The sequence below is a fragment of the Leptodactylus fuscus genome, chromosome 4 (genome assembly GCF_031893055.1).
Source record: "Leptodactylus fuscus isolate aLepFus1 chromosome 4, aLepFus1.hap2, whole genome shotgun sequence".
NCBI classification, from domain to species: Eukaryota; Metazoa; Chordata; class Amphibia; order Anura; family Leptodactylidae; genus Leptodactylus; species Leptodactylus fuscus.
This window is the reverse complement of record NC_134268.1, coordinates 185177769-185198633: the sequence shown is the minus strand read 5'-3', so window position 1 is coordinate 185198633 and position 20865 is coordinate 185177769. Positions and strand designations below refer to the sequence as shown.

At 43.9% G+C, this 20865-nt stretch overlaps 1 protein-coding gene across 1 annotated transcript in view; it reads right to left on the bottom strand.

Moving 5' to 3' along the window:
* Positions 1-20865, bottom strand: part of LOC142200852 (cryptochrome DASH) — a 32972-nt gene that overhangs the window by 10724 nt on the left and 1383 nt on the right. Inside the window, exons 2-11 of the mRNA XM_075271495.1 lie at positions 17870-18042; positions 17695-17788; positions 16574-16704; positions 15627-15775; positions 14559-14647; positions 14097-14170; positions 13497-13586; positions 11201-11280; positions 10627-10686; positions 10345-10502 (exon numbers count right to left, since the gene is read on the bottom strand). Coding sequence (XP_075127596.1) covers positions 10345-10502; positions 10627-10686; positions 11201-11280; positions 13497-13586; positions 14097-14170; positions 14559-14647; positions 15627-15775; positions 16574-16704; positions 17695-17788; positions 17870-18042 — 1098 coding nt within the window. The remainder of the gene's footprint in view (positions 1-10344; positions 10503-10626; positions 10687-11200; positions 11281-13496; positions 13587-14096; positions 14171-14558; positions 14648-15626; positions 15776-16573; positions 16705-17694; positions 17789-17869; positions 18043-20865) is intronic.

The following is a 20865-nucleotide window of genomic DNA, read 5'->3' as shown; positions in this document are numbered from 1 at the left end:
CATTGTGTGACAGCTCCCTCTGTTGGTAACTCCGGGTCTGACTAATGGCTCAGCCTCATTCACATCTTGTGAATGCAATTTAATCCACCTTATCCTTTGTTCACATGTGTGTTTGGTAATCTGTTTGGGGAGTCTGCATGGGGACCCCCTGAACAGAATACCAAACGCATTTGCAAGCACTGTGCAGTGAAAGCACACGGACCCCATAGACTATAATGGGGTCCGTGTGTTTGCCACGCGGCCAGGAAAGTAGATTGTGAACTACTTTCCTGTCTGCATGTTTCCTGCAGAGATCTGCCGGCAAGCACACAGACCCCATTATAGTCTATGGGGATATGTGTGCTTTTACTGCAAAGCGCCTGAAATTGCGTTTGGTATGTGGACTCCCAGAACGGAATACCAACGCAGATATGAACCAGGCCTTACTGAAACTCTAAATGTATGCTCAGAGTTTTTTTTGCAGGCTGATTTTGAGTACCATAAGCAAAGGACCATTAAATGAATAAAACTTAACCTTTAATATCAATTACAGTAAAATAGACAGTAATAGTAAGAAGGTATAAAAGGTAGTGCGTATGTCAAACCATGTTCAAGATTAGAATAGGAATGGGTCTTATCCGAACCTAATGAGAGGTCATGGAGACCCAGCGGGACTTGAAAGTGGGGGTTGACGTCTTACACCCTGTCCCAGGGCCGCACCTCTAATGAGGCGAGGTGAGGCAGTGGCCTTAGGTGGCACTTTGGAGGGGGCGGCAGTCAGGGCAATTAGATTTTTTTTTTTTTTTCTAAACTAGCGCAGGAGAGGGCTGCCCCAAAAACAAACCGAGCGCTGGGCAGCCCTCTCTGTGCTAGTTTAAACCTCTGCGGCTCTCCTGACAGGTCTCTGCAGTCACAGCCATATCCACCGTCTTCTCCGCCTTCTGAGGCTCACATGCTGCAGCGTGATCCGGACACTTGCTTTCCTTGAATGGGACTGCGCTGCTGAGCCGCTACCTCTTGCAACCAGGGCACGCACTTGGTAATGAAGTCAGTCCCATACAAGGAAAGCAAGTGTCTGGATCACACTGCAGCATGTGGCCAGTTCTGGTGCTGTGATAATCAGGATTAGATCGGCAGCAGATAAATCACTGACAGATGCAGGGAGTGAGGGTTCTTCCTGAAATGAAGCAAACATCTAAACCCTATCCCTGATTTATTTAGTCTCACAAATTAGTAATACTGAGCACGGTGTGAAATATTTATGCCTTAATAGGTTTTAATGAATTCAATAAAAGTGATGTTTTAGTTATTCTATGAGTGGATAGTGTCCTCCGCTTCTCAGTGAAAGTACTGTAAAATGCCACGTTTTTTGCTGCAGTGTTTTTGCTGTGGCCAAAACACTGCGTTTTCGCAATGTGGGGCTCTGGCCTTAAAGAGGACCTTTCACCACCTGGGGCACATGCGGTTTTACATACTGTTAGAAAGCCAACAGTGCGCTGAATTCAGCTCCGTAGCTCTTCAGACCGTAGCTCTTCACCATCAGAAGGGCGTTCCTGACTGACTGTAGTGCCTATAGCGCTGTACTGTGATAGCGCTCCCTCGCCTTCTGATAGTGCTCGTCCATAGACTAGTACTGGGGGGAGGATGTTCCTCACCACTCAGCATCATTGCTAGGCGGTAAGATAAGATAAGATAATCCTTTAATAGTCCCACATTGGGGAAATTTCAGCGTGTTACAGCAGCATAGTAATACAGATACAGGATAATACAGAGTAATATATTACAGACGTAGACACACATAAGCTGAGAAGAGAAGATATACTAGGAGGCCATAGCAGCTAAGGAAAAACAGAAGAGAAAGAGGAAGACCTCATGGTCATCGTCATAATCATTAGTTCTCTGTGCGGAGCGATCTTCGTTTGGTCTGATGTAGATTATACAGCCTGGTCGCGGTTGGAAGGAAGGACCTGCGATGGCGCTCCTTCTCACACTTCCCACACCCCCTATCACAGTACAGCACTATATACACTGCTGTGAGGAAGGGTGTTACTGACTGACTGTCAGAAACGCCATTCTGACAGTGAAGAGCTACGGTAGCGGCGCTGATAGCTCTTCACCGGGGGCACAAAACGGGAAAGCCGAATTCAGTGCACTGTTGAATTTCTAGCGGTGTATTATACTGCTTGTGCCCTAGGAGGTGAAAGGTCCTCTTTAAAGACCTTAGGAACACTCTAGTAAACAGCAGTGATAGGCAGTGCAGTACATCAACTTAACAATATGATTATGTAGTCGGTACAATATTTAAACATTTGGGGCACCACTTTTAATTTTGCCCGGGGCCCCACTTTGTATAAAACCGGCCCTGCATATATGTCCCAAAGGAAGAGGAGCCACATGGCTTTCCAAAGGGAAGTGACGGGAAATGTGGGAAGACGTCCTCCTGTAAGTATTACTGCACAACATATTACTGCATTGTATTCACTGTAATGTTACCACTAGCAATTAATGCCTTTGTTGCACAGTGACCAATCAGAGCTCAGCTTAGAATATGTTGCCCGGAGTGACCAATCAGAGCTAAGCTAAGAAAAAAAACAGACACACCCTCATCTTCTATGAGCTCACTGTGTGATGTCATAATGCCACAACTTCTATTTCACACACACACACACAGTGCACCGGCTGCAGTCTGGTCCTGTCGGCACAGAGATACGCACTATTCAGCTGCGGCTCCTGGGAACCAAATATACAATTATGGCGAGCCACAATACCTCTAGATATACCAAGAAAGGTAAGTGAATGAGAGAATATGAAATGGGGAAAGGGTTTGTCAAGGGGTGTAGCAAAGTGGTGCTGGCAGTTCATGTATCCAGGGTAGGGGGTGCCACTTAGATGGTGGGGGCAAAAAGCAAAAGCCTCTTGGTTATAATTAAAGATGAGCAAATATATTTGATCGAATACCTCCGACGCATAGCTCCTGGTGCCAGGGAAGGTGGGAAGGGCAGTAAAAATTCAATACCCCGGAAGTGTTTATGCACTGGGGTACATGCGAACAAGTATATTCGCTGATCTCTAGTTATAATATTTAAATTGAGGTTTAGGGAAGTGGAATTTATCTTCAGCCCAAGCGAAATAAAGCTTAAATACAGCAGTTTCCACCACATCCTCCCTAGCGGGCATCAGCCGAGCCCTACACACTGTCCGACCACTGATCATTATATTGAAGTCTATACAAGAAGCCTATGGCCGGACTGACATAAAATTCAGTTTAGTTCCTTATTAGTAAATTCACAGATTTTGGCATGGATTTTGAGACAAGAGTTCGTCATAATAATCGATCTTGCCGCACATCCTGTGATACAAAACATTCAGCTGCTCATAAGTAAAAGCCATGGTCTAAGGGAGCGTTCACACTACCGTCGGTGTCCGACATGTAGTGTCCGCTCAAAATCTGTCACGGACACTAGGAGCGGACACTAGATGTGTCCGTGACACCTGTCATTCACTTGAATGGGCATCGGGTGCGTTCTTTTGCACTCCGTGCCCGTCCTTCCCTGTCCGCAAGAGAAGATGTCCGACTGCATGCAGGGTTTTTCTGTCCGCTTGAGAAGTCGGACATCTTCTCTTGCGGACAGGGAAGGACGGGCACGGAGTGCAAAAGAACGCACCCGATGCCCATTCAAGTGAATGACAGGTGTCACGGACACATCTAGTGTCCGCTCCTAGTGTCCGTGACAGATTTTGAGCGGACACTAGGAGCGGACACTACATGTCGGACACCGACGGTAGTGTGAACGCCCCCTAATTCCACCGCAATTCCTCTTCATTTTCCACGGCCTAAACCGGCCCTGAGACATCTTTCTGACTCTACAACTCAAATTTAACAACACCAACAATTTTGGAACCAAGCAAGAAAATGTGTCTGTATTACAGGAACCAATCAGAATCCAGCATTACTTTTCATTACAAGTTTTTAAATAAAGCTGTGGTCTGACTAGTTGCTATGACAAGCATGGACCTCTCTGCTGCAACAGTATGACATCATAGACAGATGTGATTCTGAACAGTATAGTGGCTGGACGTACCACAATATAAAATAAAAACTTTCACATAGATATAGTGCAGGTTCACACCTGCGCCCAGTCTCCGTTTTGCAGGTTTCCGTTCCCTGCCCGAGAAACTGGACAGGAGACGGAAACCAGCAGGCAGTTTTCAAACTTATTCATTTGAATGGGTTTGCAAAGTGGCCGCCCGTGAGCGTCTTCTGCTCTTCGCGGCGAAACCGGGTTTATTTAAATGGACACAAAGTCGGACATGCAGGACTTTGTGTCCAGTTAAAAAAAAAAAAAAAGAACGGTTTCGCCGCGAAGAGCAGAAAGACGCTCACGGGCGCTCACCGGCAGACACTGACAGCGTCTTCTGGGTGTCCGTCTTCTGCCGACAGAAAACAGAAACCCACAAAGCGGAGATCGGGCGCTGGTGTGAACCTGCCCTAACAAATACAATTAAACTAACACAAAATATTGTGTCCTGTATTTCTGTCTTTCAGGAAATCACATGAATAGAGTTCAGTGAGGAGAAGAGATTCCCCAGGAGGATACCAATGCAGGGCAAGAAATCAGAGAAAATACACTAGACACCAAGACTGTCATGGGCAGTCACTAGATACCATAGGGAAGGCTGTCACCGACAGTCGCTAGATTAGACCATGAAAAAGGCTGTCACCAACAGTCTCTTGGTTAGACCATCGTAAAGGCTGTCACCGACAGTCGCTAGATTAGTCTATCGTAAAGGCTGTCACCGACAGTCGCTAGATTAGACCATGAAAATGGCTGTCACCGACAGTCGCTAGATGAGACCATCATAAAGGCTGTCACCGACAGTCGCTAGATTAGACAATCGTAAAGGCTGTCTCAGACAGTCGACAGTTGCTAGCTTAGACCATTGTAAAGGCTGTCACCGACAGTCGCTAGATGAGACCATCATAAAGGCTGTCACCGACAGTCGCTAGATTAGACAATCGTAAAGGCTGTCTCCGACAGTCGACAGTCGCTAGCTTAGACCATTGTAAAGGCTGTCACCGACAGTCGCTAGATTAGACCATGAAAATGGCTGTCACCAACAGTCGCTAGTTTAGACCATCATAAAGGCTGTCTCCGACAGTCACTAGATTAGACCATCAGAAAAAGGCTGTCACCGACAGTCGCTAGATTAGACCATCGTAAAGGCTGTCTTCGACAGTCGCTAGATTAGACCATCATAAAGGCTGTCACCGACAGTCGCTAGATTAGACCATCGTAAAGGCTGTCACCGACAGTCACTAAATTAGACCATGAAAATGGCTGTCACCGACAGTCGCTAGATGAGACCATCATAAAGGCTGTCACCGACAGTCGCTAGATTAGACAATCGTAAAGGCTGTCTCAGACAGTCGACAGTCGCTAGCTTAGACCATCGTAAAGGCTGCCTCCGACAGTAGCTAGATTAGACCATCGTAAAGGCTGTCTCCGACAGTAGCTAGATTAGACCATCGTAAAGGCTGTCTCCGACAGTAGCTAGATTAGACCATCATAAAGGCTGTCACCAACAGTCACTAGTTTAGACCATCGTAAAGGCTGTCACCGACAGTCGCTAGGTTAGACCATCAGAAAAAGGCTGTCACCGACAGTCGCTAGATTAGACCATGAAAAAGGCTGTCACTGACAGTCGCTAGATTAAACCATCGTAAAGGCTGTCACCGATAGTCGCTAGATTAGACCATTGTAAAGGCTGTCACTGACAGTCGCTAGTTTAGACCATCGTAAAAGCTGTCACCGACAGTTGCTAGGATAGACCATCATAAAGGCTGTCACCGATAGTCGCTAGATTAGACCATGAAAAAGGCTGTCACCAACAGTCTCTTGGTTAGACCATTGTAAAGGCTGTCACCGACAGTCGCTAGATTAGTCTATCGTAAAGGCTGTCACCGACAGTCGCTAGATTAGACCATGAAAATGGCTGTCACCGACAGTCGCTAGATGAGACCATCATAAAGGCTGTCACCGACAGTCGCTAGATTAGACAATCGTAAAGGCTGTCTCAGACAGTCGACAGTTGCTAGCTTAGACCATTGTAAAGGCTGTCACCGACAGTCGCTAGATGAGACCATCATAAAGGCTGTCACCGACAGTCGCTAGATTAGACAATCGTAAAGGCTGTCTCCGACAGTCGACAGTCGCTAGCTTAGACCATTGTAAAGGCTGTCACCGACAGTCGCTAGATTAGACCATGAAAATGGCTGTCACCAACAGTCGCTAGTTTAGACCATCATAAAGGCTGTCTCCGACAGTCACTAGATTAGACCATCAGAAAAAGGCTGTCACCGACAGTCGCTAGATTAGACCATCGTAAAGGCTGTCTTCGACAGTCGCTAGATTAGACCATCATAAAGGCTGTCACCGACAGTCGCTAGATTAGACCATCGTAAAGGCTGTCACCGACAGTCACTAAATTAGACCATGAAAATGGCTGTCACCGACAGTCGCTAGATGAGACCATCATAAAGGCTGTCACCGACAGTCGCTAGATTAGACAATCGTAAAGGCTGTCTCCGACAGTCGACAGTCGCTAGCTTAGACCATCGTAAAGGCTGCCTCCGACAGTAGCTAGATTAGACCATCGTAAAGGCTGTCTCCGACAGTAGCTAGATTAGACCATCGTAAAGGCTGTCTCCGACAGTAGCTAGATTAGACCATCATAAAGGCTGTCACCAACAGTCACTAGTTTAGACCATCGTAAAGGCTGTCACCGACAGTCGCTAGGTTAGACCATCAGAAAAAGGCTGTCACCGACAGTCGCTAGGTTAGACCATCAGAAAAAGGCTGTCACCGACAGTCGCTAGATTAGACCATGAAAAAGGCTGTCACTGACAGTCGCTAGATTAAACCATCGTAAAGGCTGTCACCGATAGTCGCTAGATTAGACCATTGTAAAGGCTGTCACTGACAGTCGCTAGTTTAGACCATCGTAAAAGCTGTCACCGACAGTTGCTAGGATAGACCATCATAAAGGCTGTCACTGACAGTCGCTAGATTAGACCATTATAAAGGCTGTCACCGACAGTCGCTAGGTTAGACCATCGTAAAGGTTGTCACCGACAGTCGCTAGGTTAGACCATCGTAAAGGTTGTCACCGACAGTCGCTAGATTAGACCATCAAAAAAAGGCTGTCACTGACAGTCGCTAGATTAGACCATCGTAAAGGCTGTCATGGGCAGTCACTAGATTCAATAGGGAAGGCTGTCATAGGCAGTCACTAGGGAAGGCTGTCTTGGACAGTTATTACAAACACTATGGAAGGCCGTCTCTTAGACAGCCACTAAATAGATGTTGGAAAGACATTCAATTAAATCTGATCAGCCAACAAATGAGTGTCTATTCTTGTGCCAGCAGGTCGGCGCCCTGTTTACACAGGCTAGTGGTCAGGAACGAGTGCTCACATGAACGCTTGTTTGCCAGATCACTGGCCCCAGTAGAAGGGTCTTAATTACTATGAACATGAACTTGCATGTGCTATCTCAAGCAAAGACAACATCGCCTACAATAATGCAGCTACTATATGTTTTCTACAGCCTCTTAATGCCCAGAGGGAAGGGCAGTCCAACAGCCATGGGTCCCCAGAGGTTTCCTCCACAGGGGGTTTTTCCTCTCCTGAGTGCTGGTGGATGACTCTTCGTGAGTCAGGGCTTCTCATATCACTGGTCCTTTTAGGATCTAATAATATAATTGGCCTTAAAATAACAATTATTTCTAATAAATCTGTCTTTTTGCAAAATTTAATAATCTGCCTCATTAATCTCATTTTATAAGTTAAGTCTTATACACCTTCAAAACACCGAACATCAATAATACAGAAAAACTTATCAGCCATTCAGCCAACAGAAGAGTAAGTGGGCAGTAGCCAGAAGAGAAAGACACCATTATAGTACATAATAATCTGCACACTTATGTAGGTATAGTATGGTGGTGAAAAATATCCAAACATCGTTATGGCTTCATTTTATAGTTGTAAGTGTGTAGAATTTGGTTTTATATCTGCATCATTTACTGTATCTCTGTATTGAAATGTAACATCAGCAACTTCAATGGCACTCAATTAGAAAATACAGTAAAATTCTGAAAATTCAGAATGAGTAAGAATACCAAGATGCTGGGTAAGAGCAGGTTCACATCTGCGCTCGGTCTCTGGTTTAGTGGTTAAAAAAACCCAAAAAAAATGTTTCCCCGCGGACAGGTAGAAGACGCACACGGGCGGTCACCTTTACAAAGCCATTCAAGTGAATGGGTTTAAAAACTGACCACTGGGTTTCCGTTCCCTGTCCAGTTTAGTGGGGCAGAAGATGGAAACCGGCCGTACTGGCTAAATCGGAGACTGGGCCAGATGTGAACCCGCCCTTACTGATAATTCAGCCCATCTAAAAGTTCAGATGTAGACATAAAGCCAAGACAGCCATCGCTCAGATACTACTGCCCATGACATCAAGATGTCACCAAGGACAAGCATGGACCACATGGAAGCTGATGTCCCACCATCACTACACTGGTGCCAAACTGAAGAGGACATCCAAGGGTGGCCTATTAGACTTCTACTACAGACTGCAATACTCTAATACTGCATCTACGGTATAAGTAATCTAACCCTGCACAAACAGCAACCTTTCAACACTGACTACCCCCCCAACCCATCCCACAAACAGCAGGATACTCATTGATTTTGGGTGCTGGCCTGCTGTCTTGGGCAGTATGATTTGGGTTCAAGTCACCTGCACCCTCCAGAGTAATGAGCAGTTACTATCACACCCCGGTTCACAATTTGGCCCATCTAGCCCCCAACAATTTGGAAGCTGACAGAGGTGATAAAACCACTCATGCAGAGCAGCATGCAGTCCTGTTCCTGCAAAGATCTGTGGGAGGTGTATACAGCAATGACATTATCTGTAACCATCTCTGCAAGAATAGCTGTGATCAGTGACTGACAGAGTACAAGCACAATGTTTCTATAGGTCCCAGTCATGAGACTAACGCTAGGTTCACAATAGCGAGGGCTCCCTGTCTATTGGGTCCGTCGGGGGACCAGAACCGCTACACATGGACTCCATTAACTAGAACAGGGTCAGTCAGGTTTCTGTCGTTTTTAAACTGAATCTCCAATAGAGAACAGATGTGAACCCAGCCTTAAGCAAAAATAGCATTGACATACTAGTTTTTCCACTGTACAGACAGAAGAAGCTCACTGCACTATCCTTCTGCAACTTTAAACAGAATTACTTAGTTGGCAATTGTCCAGAATTTACCAGTCTCCTTGCAAAGGGGACAGGGCTTACGAAATAACACCGCACAGTGGAGTGCTGCAGCAAGTTGCAGAGTGTGGGACCAAGCTGTTCAGGGGAGCTTTAGTTTCCATACAGGTATAAAGTTAAGTTCACCCGGCGGAAACCTTTTCACTTTGTACTGCATCGGCATCCCGTCGCGGCATCACACTCCTGTTTATGCCTGGATGAATGGGCCTAATCAGGAGCGTGTCTCGAGCCGCCGCTGACTCAGCTGTGGAATCCACGTGAAGATAGGGCATGTCACATTTTTTTTCTGCTAGCTGGGAAAAAAAAAAAAATCGCTAGCAGAAAAAAAAACTGTGAGTGACTCCCATTGAAATGAACTGGAGGCGTTTTTGCAGGCGAAATTTGAGACAGATTCCGCATCAAAATCCGCCTGCAAAAACTCTGTGTGAACGTACCCTTAATTGTACTAGAAAGTCTGCAGAGGAAAGCTCTGAAAAACTTTTTTCTAGCTCTGCAGGAAAAACCGTGATGTGTTGCCACCGCATTTTCCTGGCAGCAGTTTTTTCTGCAGAACGCTACGTGGAACCTTAGCTTCATCCTAGCCTTATAGATAGTTAGGGTTACCTGAATGAATTTAGGCTTACCTCTTGTGATGCAGTGGCTTCATTGCCGAGTTATCACAGATTTTTGTCAATATGCGACTAGGTATTTCAGAGCATGGAGGGTGTTGCTGCTTACCTCTTTGGAGCAACAGCAACATCCTTATTGCTCCAAAGGGCTCATTTACCTATTGCCAAACACAGACATATCAGATGACCCTAAGCTATCTTTCTGTGAGACTGGGCTGTTATGCTGAGTTCTGGTGACAGACTCCTTTACATGTAAACTTTTATAACATCTAAACGTATTATTACGAAATTATTTGTAGTTATCTCAGATTTCCCAGTTACAGCAGGTGCCTTGATGTGAAAAACATGTCCGAGAATTGTCTCACTCTTATAAATATAGCCCAACTAATCAGATCCATTGCTGTAGTATGAAATTCCTCTTACCAGCAGGTACTCAAACCATTCTGCCCCCATTCTCCAGTCAAGTCCAAGATCTTTGGTTAGAAAACTGGCTACATTTTGGCGCCCACGATTGGACATAAAACCGGTCATGGCAAGTTCACGCATATTGGCATCAACAAAAGGAACTCCAGTGCGACCCTCTGAAATAGTCAGCAAGAAATATCGGAATCATATACTATGATGTAATGTCTATACACACAAAGATATAACATGACTATAAAACATATGCAATGTAAGATGGAGAGATACAAGAGAGCCGCTGACCTTTCCACGCATCAAATTGTTTTAAATCCTTCTTCCAAGGAACTTCTTTATCTTGAAGACCTAAAATAATGTATAGGTCAATCAATATGACAACTAGGAAAGAAAATATTTTCTAGCATTTGTTTAGGCTGAAAATGCTGCACCCGAATGTTACAGAATTGAATAATAACATCCGTTCTCAATTTCTGTCAACATTTAACTAGCTGAAGTAAAATGGCATCACTGATGTGCGTCCCCTTATTATGTTGTTCTTGCTATATTTGTAGATGAGAGGCTATCATTGCACAGAATGAGGTAATAAATAAATTAACTAGCCAATCTTGCTCCACCCCTCCCTGCTCTGTAGAGTTGTGCGCGTGAGGCTGAATACCAGTTCATGTTAACAGTCAGTTTGAAGATACAGAGCCAGAGAAAAGCTTAATAAGTGGTAAAGGAAATAGATCTATTTAATACAATATATTACAAAGTTTCTTATATTTCACATGTACTACTCATTTATGAAAAGTTGTTTAGAACTGGAGGTATACTTTAAGCAAGTCAGCAATAAAACAGAGTGCTTCTCTCCCTCACGTACCTCTCAAAAAGAAAATCCTTCTTCCATATTTCAGAGCCACAAAACGGAAATAATCTCTCCATAAAAGCTCAAAAATTACCCTAAAACAGAGATGAAACCAGAGAAGTTACTACAAAGAAATTTTTGCGTATCACTTATTTTCTTTGTATTACGCAAAACCACAGTAAATATGAAATTTTCACTTATACTTTAAAAATGTTCAATTGTTTCTAATCTTTATGGGGAAAATAACTTGGTAGCAGCAATGGTGCGGACCTAACCAGTACAGACGGCATACAAAATCTGTAGCAAACAAATAAGTAAACCTTGACTTCAGGTACAAAATAAGCAAAGTAAAATACAGACTTAAAGCGGCTCTATCAGCAAAATTATACTGATAGAGCCCGACATATGCGTGAATAACCTTTAAAAAGGCTATTCAGGCACCGCTAAAGTTATATTAAATTACCACCGAAGACGGAACCCGAAGACATCGCTGGAAGAGGAGACGTGGCTGAAGATGAGCGTGCACGATAGATAAGTACAACATATTCTTTTTTAGGGTTTTATTTTAAAACGGGGGGGGGGGGGGGGGATGTAGTGTAATATAACTTTAGCGGTGCCTGAATAGCCTTTTTAAAGGCTATTCTCGCATATGTCGGGCTCTATCAGCATGATTTTGCTGATAGAGCCCATTTAACTTCAAGCAAAAGTGTCTCAAACAATCCAGCTCGTCCAGGCACTAACTAAACAATGAAGTACTAACAGTACATGTGGATTACCACCAGCCACACAAATAAATAAAGATAGCGCAATACCGTCTCAGCAGACTCTCAGGACAGACCTGGGCACCTCCTCTGGCTCCCAGGATCTGCCCTGAAGTGCAGGCTCTGTAGCCTTTAAGGTCCCAGTAACAAGTCTCAGGACCCACATCTGGGCTGAGGCCTACACAAGACCCACCCTGGACCACATATAGGTCAGAAACCTGGGGATGATATATCGGAACTCCAGCACGCTGCCAGCCACCTTCTCACACCATTAATTCATTTATCTGGCAGTAAAACAAAAAAAAAGGTACACAGTCCAACTGCACATCTTCTCACCTGTATCTCAATTCTGTGTAGTCTCAATCTTCACAGAAAGCTAGAGCTACTTGCAGAATTCAGTTATCAAGTACTAAATGTGTCCACCAGTCTCTAGTTCCACTTCCAGCCACATGTATATTTTGCCCATTAAAGCCAAAGTAGCACATCCCCACTGTAATGCACAGGGACTCAACATATGGCAACTTTTGTTTCTTGGATTTAAAATGAAAAAAAAAAAAAAAAAAAAAAAAAAAAAGCATGCTTTTGGGCCACATACAATATAAGAGTATACAAGCTCAGGAAGCTAGCTGCTCCATGACTATATAAAAAACTGTGTTTACTTGTGTTGCAATTTCTTCATGATTCCCATTAAAAATCCACAGCAGATTCACCACCTGTCTTATGGTCATAATCCACACATACATGCATCATGGTGCTGCAGGCTCTATACCAGGGGTCCTCAAACTTTTTAAACAGTGGGCCGGAGGCAGAGCAGGTCGCACAGACATCGGGAGCGGTGCCCTCCAATAGGTAAAGTGAAGTGCGCTCCATGGCCTGGCCCGAGCTCCCCAGGAGCTTCATTATAACTGCACGCCTGCCGGCGTTGTCGGCGGGGCCAGACAGAAGTGCTTGGCGGGCCGCAGTGTGAGGACCCCTGCTCTATACAATCATATCTCAACACAGGACTGATTTAGGATCTAAAAGCATAGCTGCCAGAGAATGGAGCCGAAAGGTCAGGCTGGGTTATTGCAGCTCCGTTGTCATTCGAGTAAATGGAAGCCAAGCTGCTATGGCCACTGCAATGAAGCTGTGCTTCCGGATAAATTCTCTGTGTTAGTTCTGGCTTCAGCAAAAACAGCTGAATGGTGGAGGTGCTGGGTGTCAGACCTCCACATGTCCGATACGGTTAACCAATCCAAAGGATAAATCATCAATTTCAGTTATCGAGGAGAATCCCTATAAGGCAATGCTCCCTGGAAAATTGTGTAACACATCTCTCCTCCAGAAGGAAAGCAATTGCCAACAAAATACCTACAGTATGTAAGTCATTGTCTGTATCTTTAAAAACCCCTGAAATCTGACATGGTGTCTGAGATCATCCTTGGCATGCTTGTGGCATCATCGTAAAAGCTAAGCATAACATTCGCACAAAAGATCATCGACTTTTTAACCCCCTGTAACGAGATGTCAGGTAGAAAAGTAAAGACACTGCATTATACAATACTTCTTACCAGTAGGTGCTCTGGTTTGCTGTTCGCTCTTTCTCATATTTGCCAATCTGCTCATATATATACCTGGGAGAGATACAGCCCAGCGCAAGCCTGAAATATAGGGACAGCATTTAGGAATAGATCATTTTCAGTACCTTATGAATTTTTCACCCTAAGGGTGCATTCACACTACTGATACGCTGCCTGATTCTGAACGTTAAAACACGTTCAGAATCAGCGCGTATAAAGCAGTTCCCATTCATTTCAATGGGAGCCGGCATACGAGCGCTCCCCATTGAAATGAATGGGCTGCTTTTTTCACTACGAGCGCTCCCGTTGAAGTGAATGGAAAGTGCTCGCGTATATGGCTAGCTCTGCTCATGCTGAGCCGTACACGCGAGCACATCCCATTCACTTCAATGGGAGCGCTCGTAGTGAAAAAAGCAGCCCATTCATTTCAATGGGGAGCGCTCATATGCCGGCTCACATTGAAATGAATGGGATCTGCTTTATACGCGCTGTTTCTGAACGTGTTTTAACGTTCAGAATCAGGCAGCGTATCAGTAGTGTGAATGCACCCTTAGATTGTGTTTCAATATTCACTGTTGTACTGATCTTTACCATGGGGCAAATTTTGTTGAATAGTCCATTCCTATGAGTCCATTACGGGTATCTTTGTAAGAGGCAACTAGATTCTGAATAAAAGGAAAAAAATGTTTGAATAAGGATTTTCATGGTCATCTCTACCAGATAAAAAAAAAGAAAGAAAAAAAAATAAAAAGAGATATAAGCAGTAGATATCTACATTAGGCTAAAGTGCTATAGAAACATAAGAAAGTGCAAGTACACCTATCTACCAGTCTCTACAGTTATTAGACACCCATGATAAGCTATAACCCATCTTTCCCCCGCCTTATACATGACTTAGGGGGCGTTCACAATTGCGCTCGTGTCTGCCACATTGCAGCTACTATTTCTTCATCACAATTGTTAATACACCCTTGATGATACAATATACACAAGAAGAACAGAAGAAAAAATAAGGCAAACTAAAACACATGACAACAGATTCTTGTTACTTACCGTATCCCAGAAGTAATGCTGCAGTCTCTGTATGGCTTGACTCTCACCACCACTGCAAGGAAACGCTGTTCTTGGGTCTGTTAAAGGATCTGTCAATCAGGAGAAATCAAAAATTTATTGAGAAAAAAAAAAAAAGATCAGTTGGGGGTTCTAAAGGTTGCACCCCTTCTGCTCTAAGCAATAGCATATGCAAGTGGGCGCTTCACAGGGGTTTTCCAAGAAAATTATGCTAGGTACACACCAGTGTCACTTCTCCGTTGTTCAGGACCATCGAGTGACCCAAACAATGTAGAGGCGGACCGCTAAAACAGCGGTGACACACTGAATACAACGGACCCCACTGACTAACGGTGTCCGTCGTTTTTATAAGGGTCCATTCACACGTAGTAAATGCGCGCTCATTTTGGCAAAATACACGTGTAAAAATAAGACTCCCATTGACTTCAATGACATTTTTTGCACGTGTAAAAAACGTGAGGTGTTTTTTGACGCTTTTTTTTTTTTTTTTTTTTTTACACGTGTAAAAAAAATGTAATTGAAGTCAATGGGAGTTTTATTTTTACACGTGTATTCTGCCAAAATGACGTGTTTACTCCGTGTGAATGGATCCTAAAACTGAAACCGGCAGGAAGAGAAAGTCCAAGAGACTCACTCAGACCTCAGAAGTGAACCTAGACTTATATTGATGATATCCTTGGAAAAGATCAACATCAGGACAGTGGGGTCCGACACTCAGGACCCCCAACTGAACAGCTGTATTCTGCTAAATGGAGAACAGAGCCAGAAGAAGATAGTCTTGATCCTAGTGTAATGACTATGCCAAGTAACTGAAGCACCACTCCTATACATCTGAATGGGAGCTGAGCTGCAGTAACGCAGCATGGCTGCTACACAGAACAAAGCTATCTGCTTCTGTTCCTATTCACTGTATAGTGGTTCGGTGGCGGTTCTGGATGTTATTGACAAGCAGACGTTCTGCCATTCCTATATATGTGCCATTTTAATTGTTATTAATGGTTTACACAGAACATAAAACAATACAATGACCACCATACAGAATGTTACAACCTTGCTGCCCCAAATCTTCTGCTTTTGGGACAGAGCCCTCTTCCAGGCCTGCTGGAAAAGACTTCAATTTCTCTGGCATCTGTACTGTTGGCCGCACTTTGCACTGCACTTCTACCGCCTTCCTGAACTGTGTATAGACATCAGGTAAACTACAAGAGAAACAAGATTTAGGATTTTTAAAGAACGCTTTAGGACAGCAATCTGACCAGAAGGATCACTGTGTCCATACAGGCTGCAAAGTATGCAGATACATTTATTTATTTTCCTTGTACAGCGCCATATTTCGCAGAACTTTACAGGCAGTGCCAGTCATTTCCCATATAGGGCTCACCATCTACGTTCCCTATCAGTATGTCTTTGGAGTATGAGAGGAAACCGGAGTACCAGGAGGAAAACCACACAAACATGTGGAGGACATACAAACTCCTTGCAGTTATTGTCCTTGGTCGGATTTGAGCCCAGGACTGCAGTGCTGCAAGGCTGCCCTCTTAACAGCATAGCTTCTTGATGTATACCATTGATCTATAATAGGGTCCATCTGGTTTCCTTTTGGTTTGTGGCATTTTTGCTAACAAGTACAGTACAGACTGTATTATTTTTGCTGTCAAAATACAGTAAACCCAGGATCACTAGCAATAATGGCAGTGTGAACAAAGCCTTACTGACATCTGTACACAAATCAATGGTCTTCACTCATGTGCAAAGTACTAGTTTTATGTCTCGTGTTAGAGCTAAGTTCTTGCATGCTTTCAGAAAGCTACAAAACCAAAAATATTACTACGTCACCTATATGTATTCTGGTATAGTAATCTACATTAAGTCACCGGTTTATCGTTATCAAAACTGCACAATTAAACTATTTAATTCCACATGGAAAAATTGAGAAGTGCAAAAACATTTCATGCTATTGGTACATTACATTATACTGGCGACACTAAAAGGTTTACCTAGAGATATGTCTGAAGGGGAGATCATCCCGATGATATAACGTGGACCCCCAGATTGTATGATATTTGACGCCATGCTGTGTGCAGACTTGTTTTACCGCCTTCTCGACATCCAGCTCTTCCTTTGTTGCCTGAAAGTCATTTTTTCAAGTTTAAGTTTTTTATTGGCACCAATTTTTGGTATGTATAACTTTTCATGTATCACTTTCTATTGCTATTTTTGGAAACACAACTAGCACACTGGACAATGCACACGACTGTGCATGAAGCCTTGAGGAGGTTGTCTTGTTAGGGCTCATTCACACGGGCACATAGGGGGCGTATTATCTTACATAATCCACGTCATAATCCGCCCCCTCAAACTGGTGGTCTATGGAGACTGCCAGGCTACTTTTTTCTGTGAGCGGCAGCAGGCTGCCCTTTCTTCAGGCAGATTCCGCAGCTCGTTGAGCCGCAGTGTCCGAACTGCGGCAGCAACCTCCCATTCATTTGAGCCGACTCCAGAGGGGGAAGCTGTGACCATCAGAAGCCGTGACAGTCATGGCAGGTGGGTTTTGACCCGAGAGTGATGTGGTTCCCCACCTCACTCTTGATGCCAAAATCCGCCATTAAGCCCCATGTGTGAACTAAGCCTTATGACACTTATCCCCTATCCTCCATTCCCAAGGAGCTGTTAGGAGGCATTTCATCCCCCTATGCTCCTGATCACTGGGGAAGACCCACAGATTGGACACTTATCCCCTTATCCTGCTGATAGGGAATAAGTGTCCATAACAGTACAACCCCTTGTGTGCAGGACTTCGAAAACATGGCTGTTTTCTTCTTCTCAGGAAGTGACCATGTCCGTCGGTCATATGGCTGTGTTGAAGCTCATTCACATTTATTTTAATAGGATGGAGATGTGGCATTGCTATGTGACCAACGGACATGATGTCACTTCCTGAGAAGAATAAAGCAGCCATGTTTTTGAATCCTGCACAACCCCTTTAAGCACCCATACCTGTGTCTCACCAGTATATGAGTTGTGCCTCGGCCTCACAGATTGAGAATTCAGATTTAGAACATTTTAAGCAGTTTTTTTAACATGATATTCCCCTGACTAGTGAATATACTGGATGTACCTCTTCATGTAGAGCCACGGCTGACACTGGACCAAGCTGCTGGATGAGACCCTCAATAACAGTTTCAGGGTGTCCTCTCCTCAGTAGTAGATTGCTGGGAGGATAGGATAGAAAAGGGTTAAAAAGGATATGACAATAGATGTGGATATTATATGTTGTACAATCTCAGCTTTACCTTCCTTTTTTCTTGAGTGTGTTCCTTAAATCCTGGACACTTTCTAACAGGAACTTTAAGCGATGGGGCCCGGTCTTTGGGAAATTGTAGTAATGAGTTCCCAAATAGTGTCTTGGATCGAAGCAGTAGAGTGGGACAATATGATCTGCATTCCTGTGCGCCCAGAGCAATACCTACAACATACAGGCAATATCTGCATCAAACCCTCTGGGATTCAGACTGAAAACCCCTATGAAATTTCTTTTGCACAGTAGCGCCTCTGATTGGTGGCTGTGCACTGAACAGCCACATCAAAGGGGATGTCATATCATAGGACAAATAAAAAGTTTCGAATTTTTTTCTTCATCAGTTAATTTTTTATAGACTTCTAAAGTTTTGAAAAAGTGTGAATTTTGGCCTGGTATGGCTTTACATTTTTTAACATATCTTGGGCTAGAATTAAGATAAATAGGTGGGAGAGGCATCATTTTTTTCAGAGCGATACAGGCTTTCATTTGATATGTCACAAGATGATGTTTCTTTATATTTTGTTTTGGAGAAATCAAATTCAAAATTTTGATGCGCAATTGTGAAAAAAACGTATGTTTTAAAATTGTGAAAAAATGCATTTGTGTTACTTGTGTTCTTGGTTATATTTGTACAGGTTTTCAACTTGGGACCAATTTGGGATCAATTTTTTTTTTTAAGCCTTGAATCATCTGATTTTATGTTTTTGTGAGCTTCTTCCTTTTTTCTTTTCAAATTACAACTTGCTGAATTCAACATTTATATGCAACAATAAAAAAACATAAAAAAAAAAATATTGTAAGTGCACTGAATGGAGTAGCAGGGCCGTGGTCCTGCAGTCAGGAGAGCTGGAAGGGTTTGGGGCCCCCATTCCAGTTTATAATGGGCAAGTCCCATCAGACATTCATCATCTACCCAGTTGTTAGAACAAAAACCACCTTAAAATAAGGCCCCACAGAGGGAAAAGCAGCAAAAACGCATTGAATTATTTTGCTGCATATTCCTCTATTAAATCTATAGGTAACACACCAGCGCTAGTATAGGATAGGCCATCAATATTACATCACCAGATGCTATACAAACTGGTAGCAGCAATAGATTTCAATAGGACAGAACTGCAGTCCCTTCACTCTCTAGTATAGTTTGTACAGTGAGTGAGCAATGAAGCCAGAGCCCTGCTAACTGAGTACCAGTGACACCAGGGACCCCCATAGGCTTAATAATGATAGGCCTATCTTGAAGAAAGGCCATCAATTGTACAAAGTGGATAACCCTTTTAACATGGATTTGAAGATGCAGCTTCTCCACCACAATATGTGGATGAGATTAGCAGCATTTAACACTGCACTTCCACAATGTGGGGTCTTAGCCATAAGGTGGTCATATTCTATAGTACCATACACTCACCGGCCACTTTATTAGGTACACCATGCTAGTAACGGGTTGGACCCCCTTTTGCCTTCAGAACTGCCTCAATTCTTCATGGCATAGATTCAACAAGGTGCTGGAAGCATTCCTCAGAGATTTTGGTCCATATTGGCATCACACAGTTGCCGCAGATTTGTCGGCTGCACATCCATGATGCGAATCTCCCGTTCCACCACATCCCAAAGATGCTCTATTGGATTGAGATCTGGTGACTGTGGAGGCCATTGGAGTACAGTGAACTCATTGTCATGTTCAAGAAACCAGTCTGAGATGATTCCAGCTTTATGACATGGCATTGCATTATCCTGCTGAAAGTAGCCATCAGATGTTGGGTACATTGTGGTCATAAAGGGATGGACATGGTCAGCAACAATACTCAGGTAGGCTTTGGCGTTGCAACGATGCTCAATTGGTACCAAGGGGCCCAAAGAGTGCCAAGAAAATATTCCCCACACCATGACACCACCACCACCAGCCTGAACCGTTGATACAAGGCAGGATGGATCCATGCTTTCATGTTGTTGACGCCAAATTCTGACCCTACCATCCGAATGTCACAGCAGAAATCGAGACTCATCAGACCAGGCAACGTTTTTCCAATCTTCAATTGTCCAATTTCGATGAGCTTGTGCAAATTGTAACCTCAGTTTCCTGTTCTTAGCTGAAAGGAGTGGCACCCGGTGTGGTCTTCTGCTGCTGTAGCCCATCTGCCTCAAAGTTCGACGTACTGTGTGTTCAGAGATGCTCTTCTGGCTACCTTGGTTGTAACAGGTGGCTATTTGAGTCACTGTTGCCTTTCTATCAGCTCGAACCAGTCTGGCCATTCTCCTCTGACCTCTGGCATCAACAACGCATTTCCGCCCACAGAACTGCCGCTCACTGGATGTTTTTTCTTTTTCGGACCATTCTCTGTAAACCCTAGAGATGGTTGTGCGTGAAAATCCCAGTAGATCAGCAGTTTCTGAAATACTCAGACCAGCCCTTCTGGCACCAACAACCATGCCACGTTCAAAGGCACTCAAATCACCTTTCTTCCCCATACTGATGCTCGGTTTGAACTGCAGGAGATTGTCTTGACCATGTCTACATGCCTAAATGCACTGAGTTGCCGCCATGTGATTGGCTGATTAGAAATTAAGTTTTAACGAGCAGTTGGACAGGTGTACCTAATAAAGTGGCCGGTGAGTGTAGATTCCTATAGTGCTGCGCATCCATGCTACATGTAGAATACGGATCTAGGGGCCTATATAGCACCACAACCTCTCCATCCATATCCTTGTGGTGGTCCGTCACGGTGATGGCATATTCTAATGGTTATGTATCCTACCCCCCACCACTTTATCCAATGTCTACACTGATGGTTTTTATTATGAAAAATAGAAAATTGCTCTGTGCAATGTATAAAGAGCTTTGGGCGCAGTTCACATGTAGCAGCAGACAGGCGCACAACAAAGCTACACCTTTACCAGCAACCTGTAAGGCTGAGTTCCCATGGAGGTTTTTGGTCAGGAAAAATCTGCTTAGTAAAAATTTGTGTGGCATATTTTAGCATGTTTTTTTGA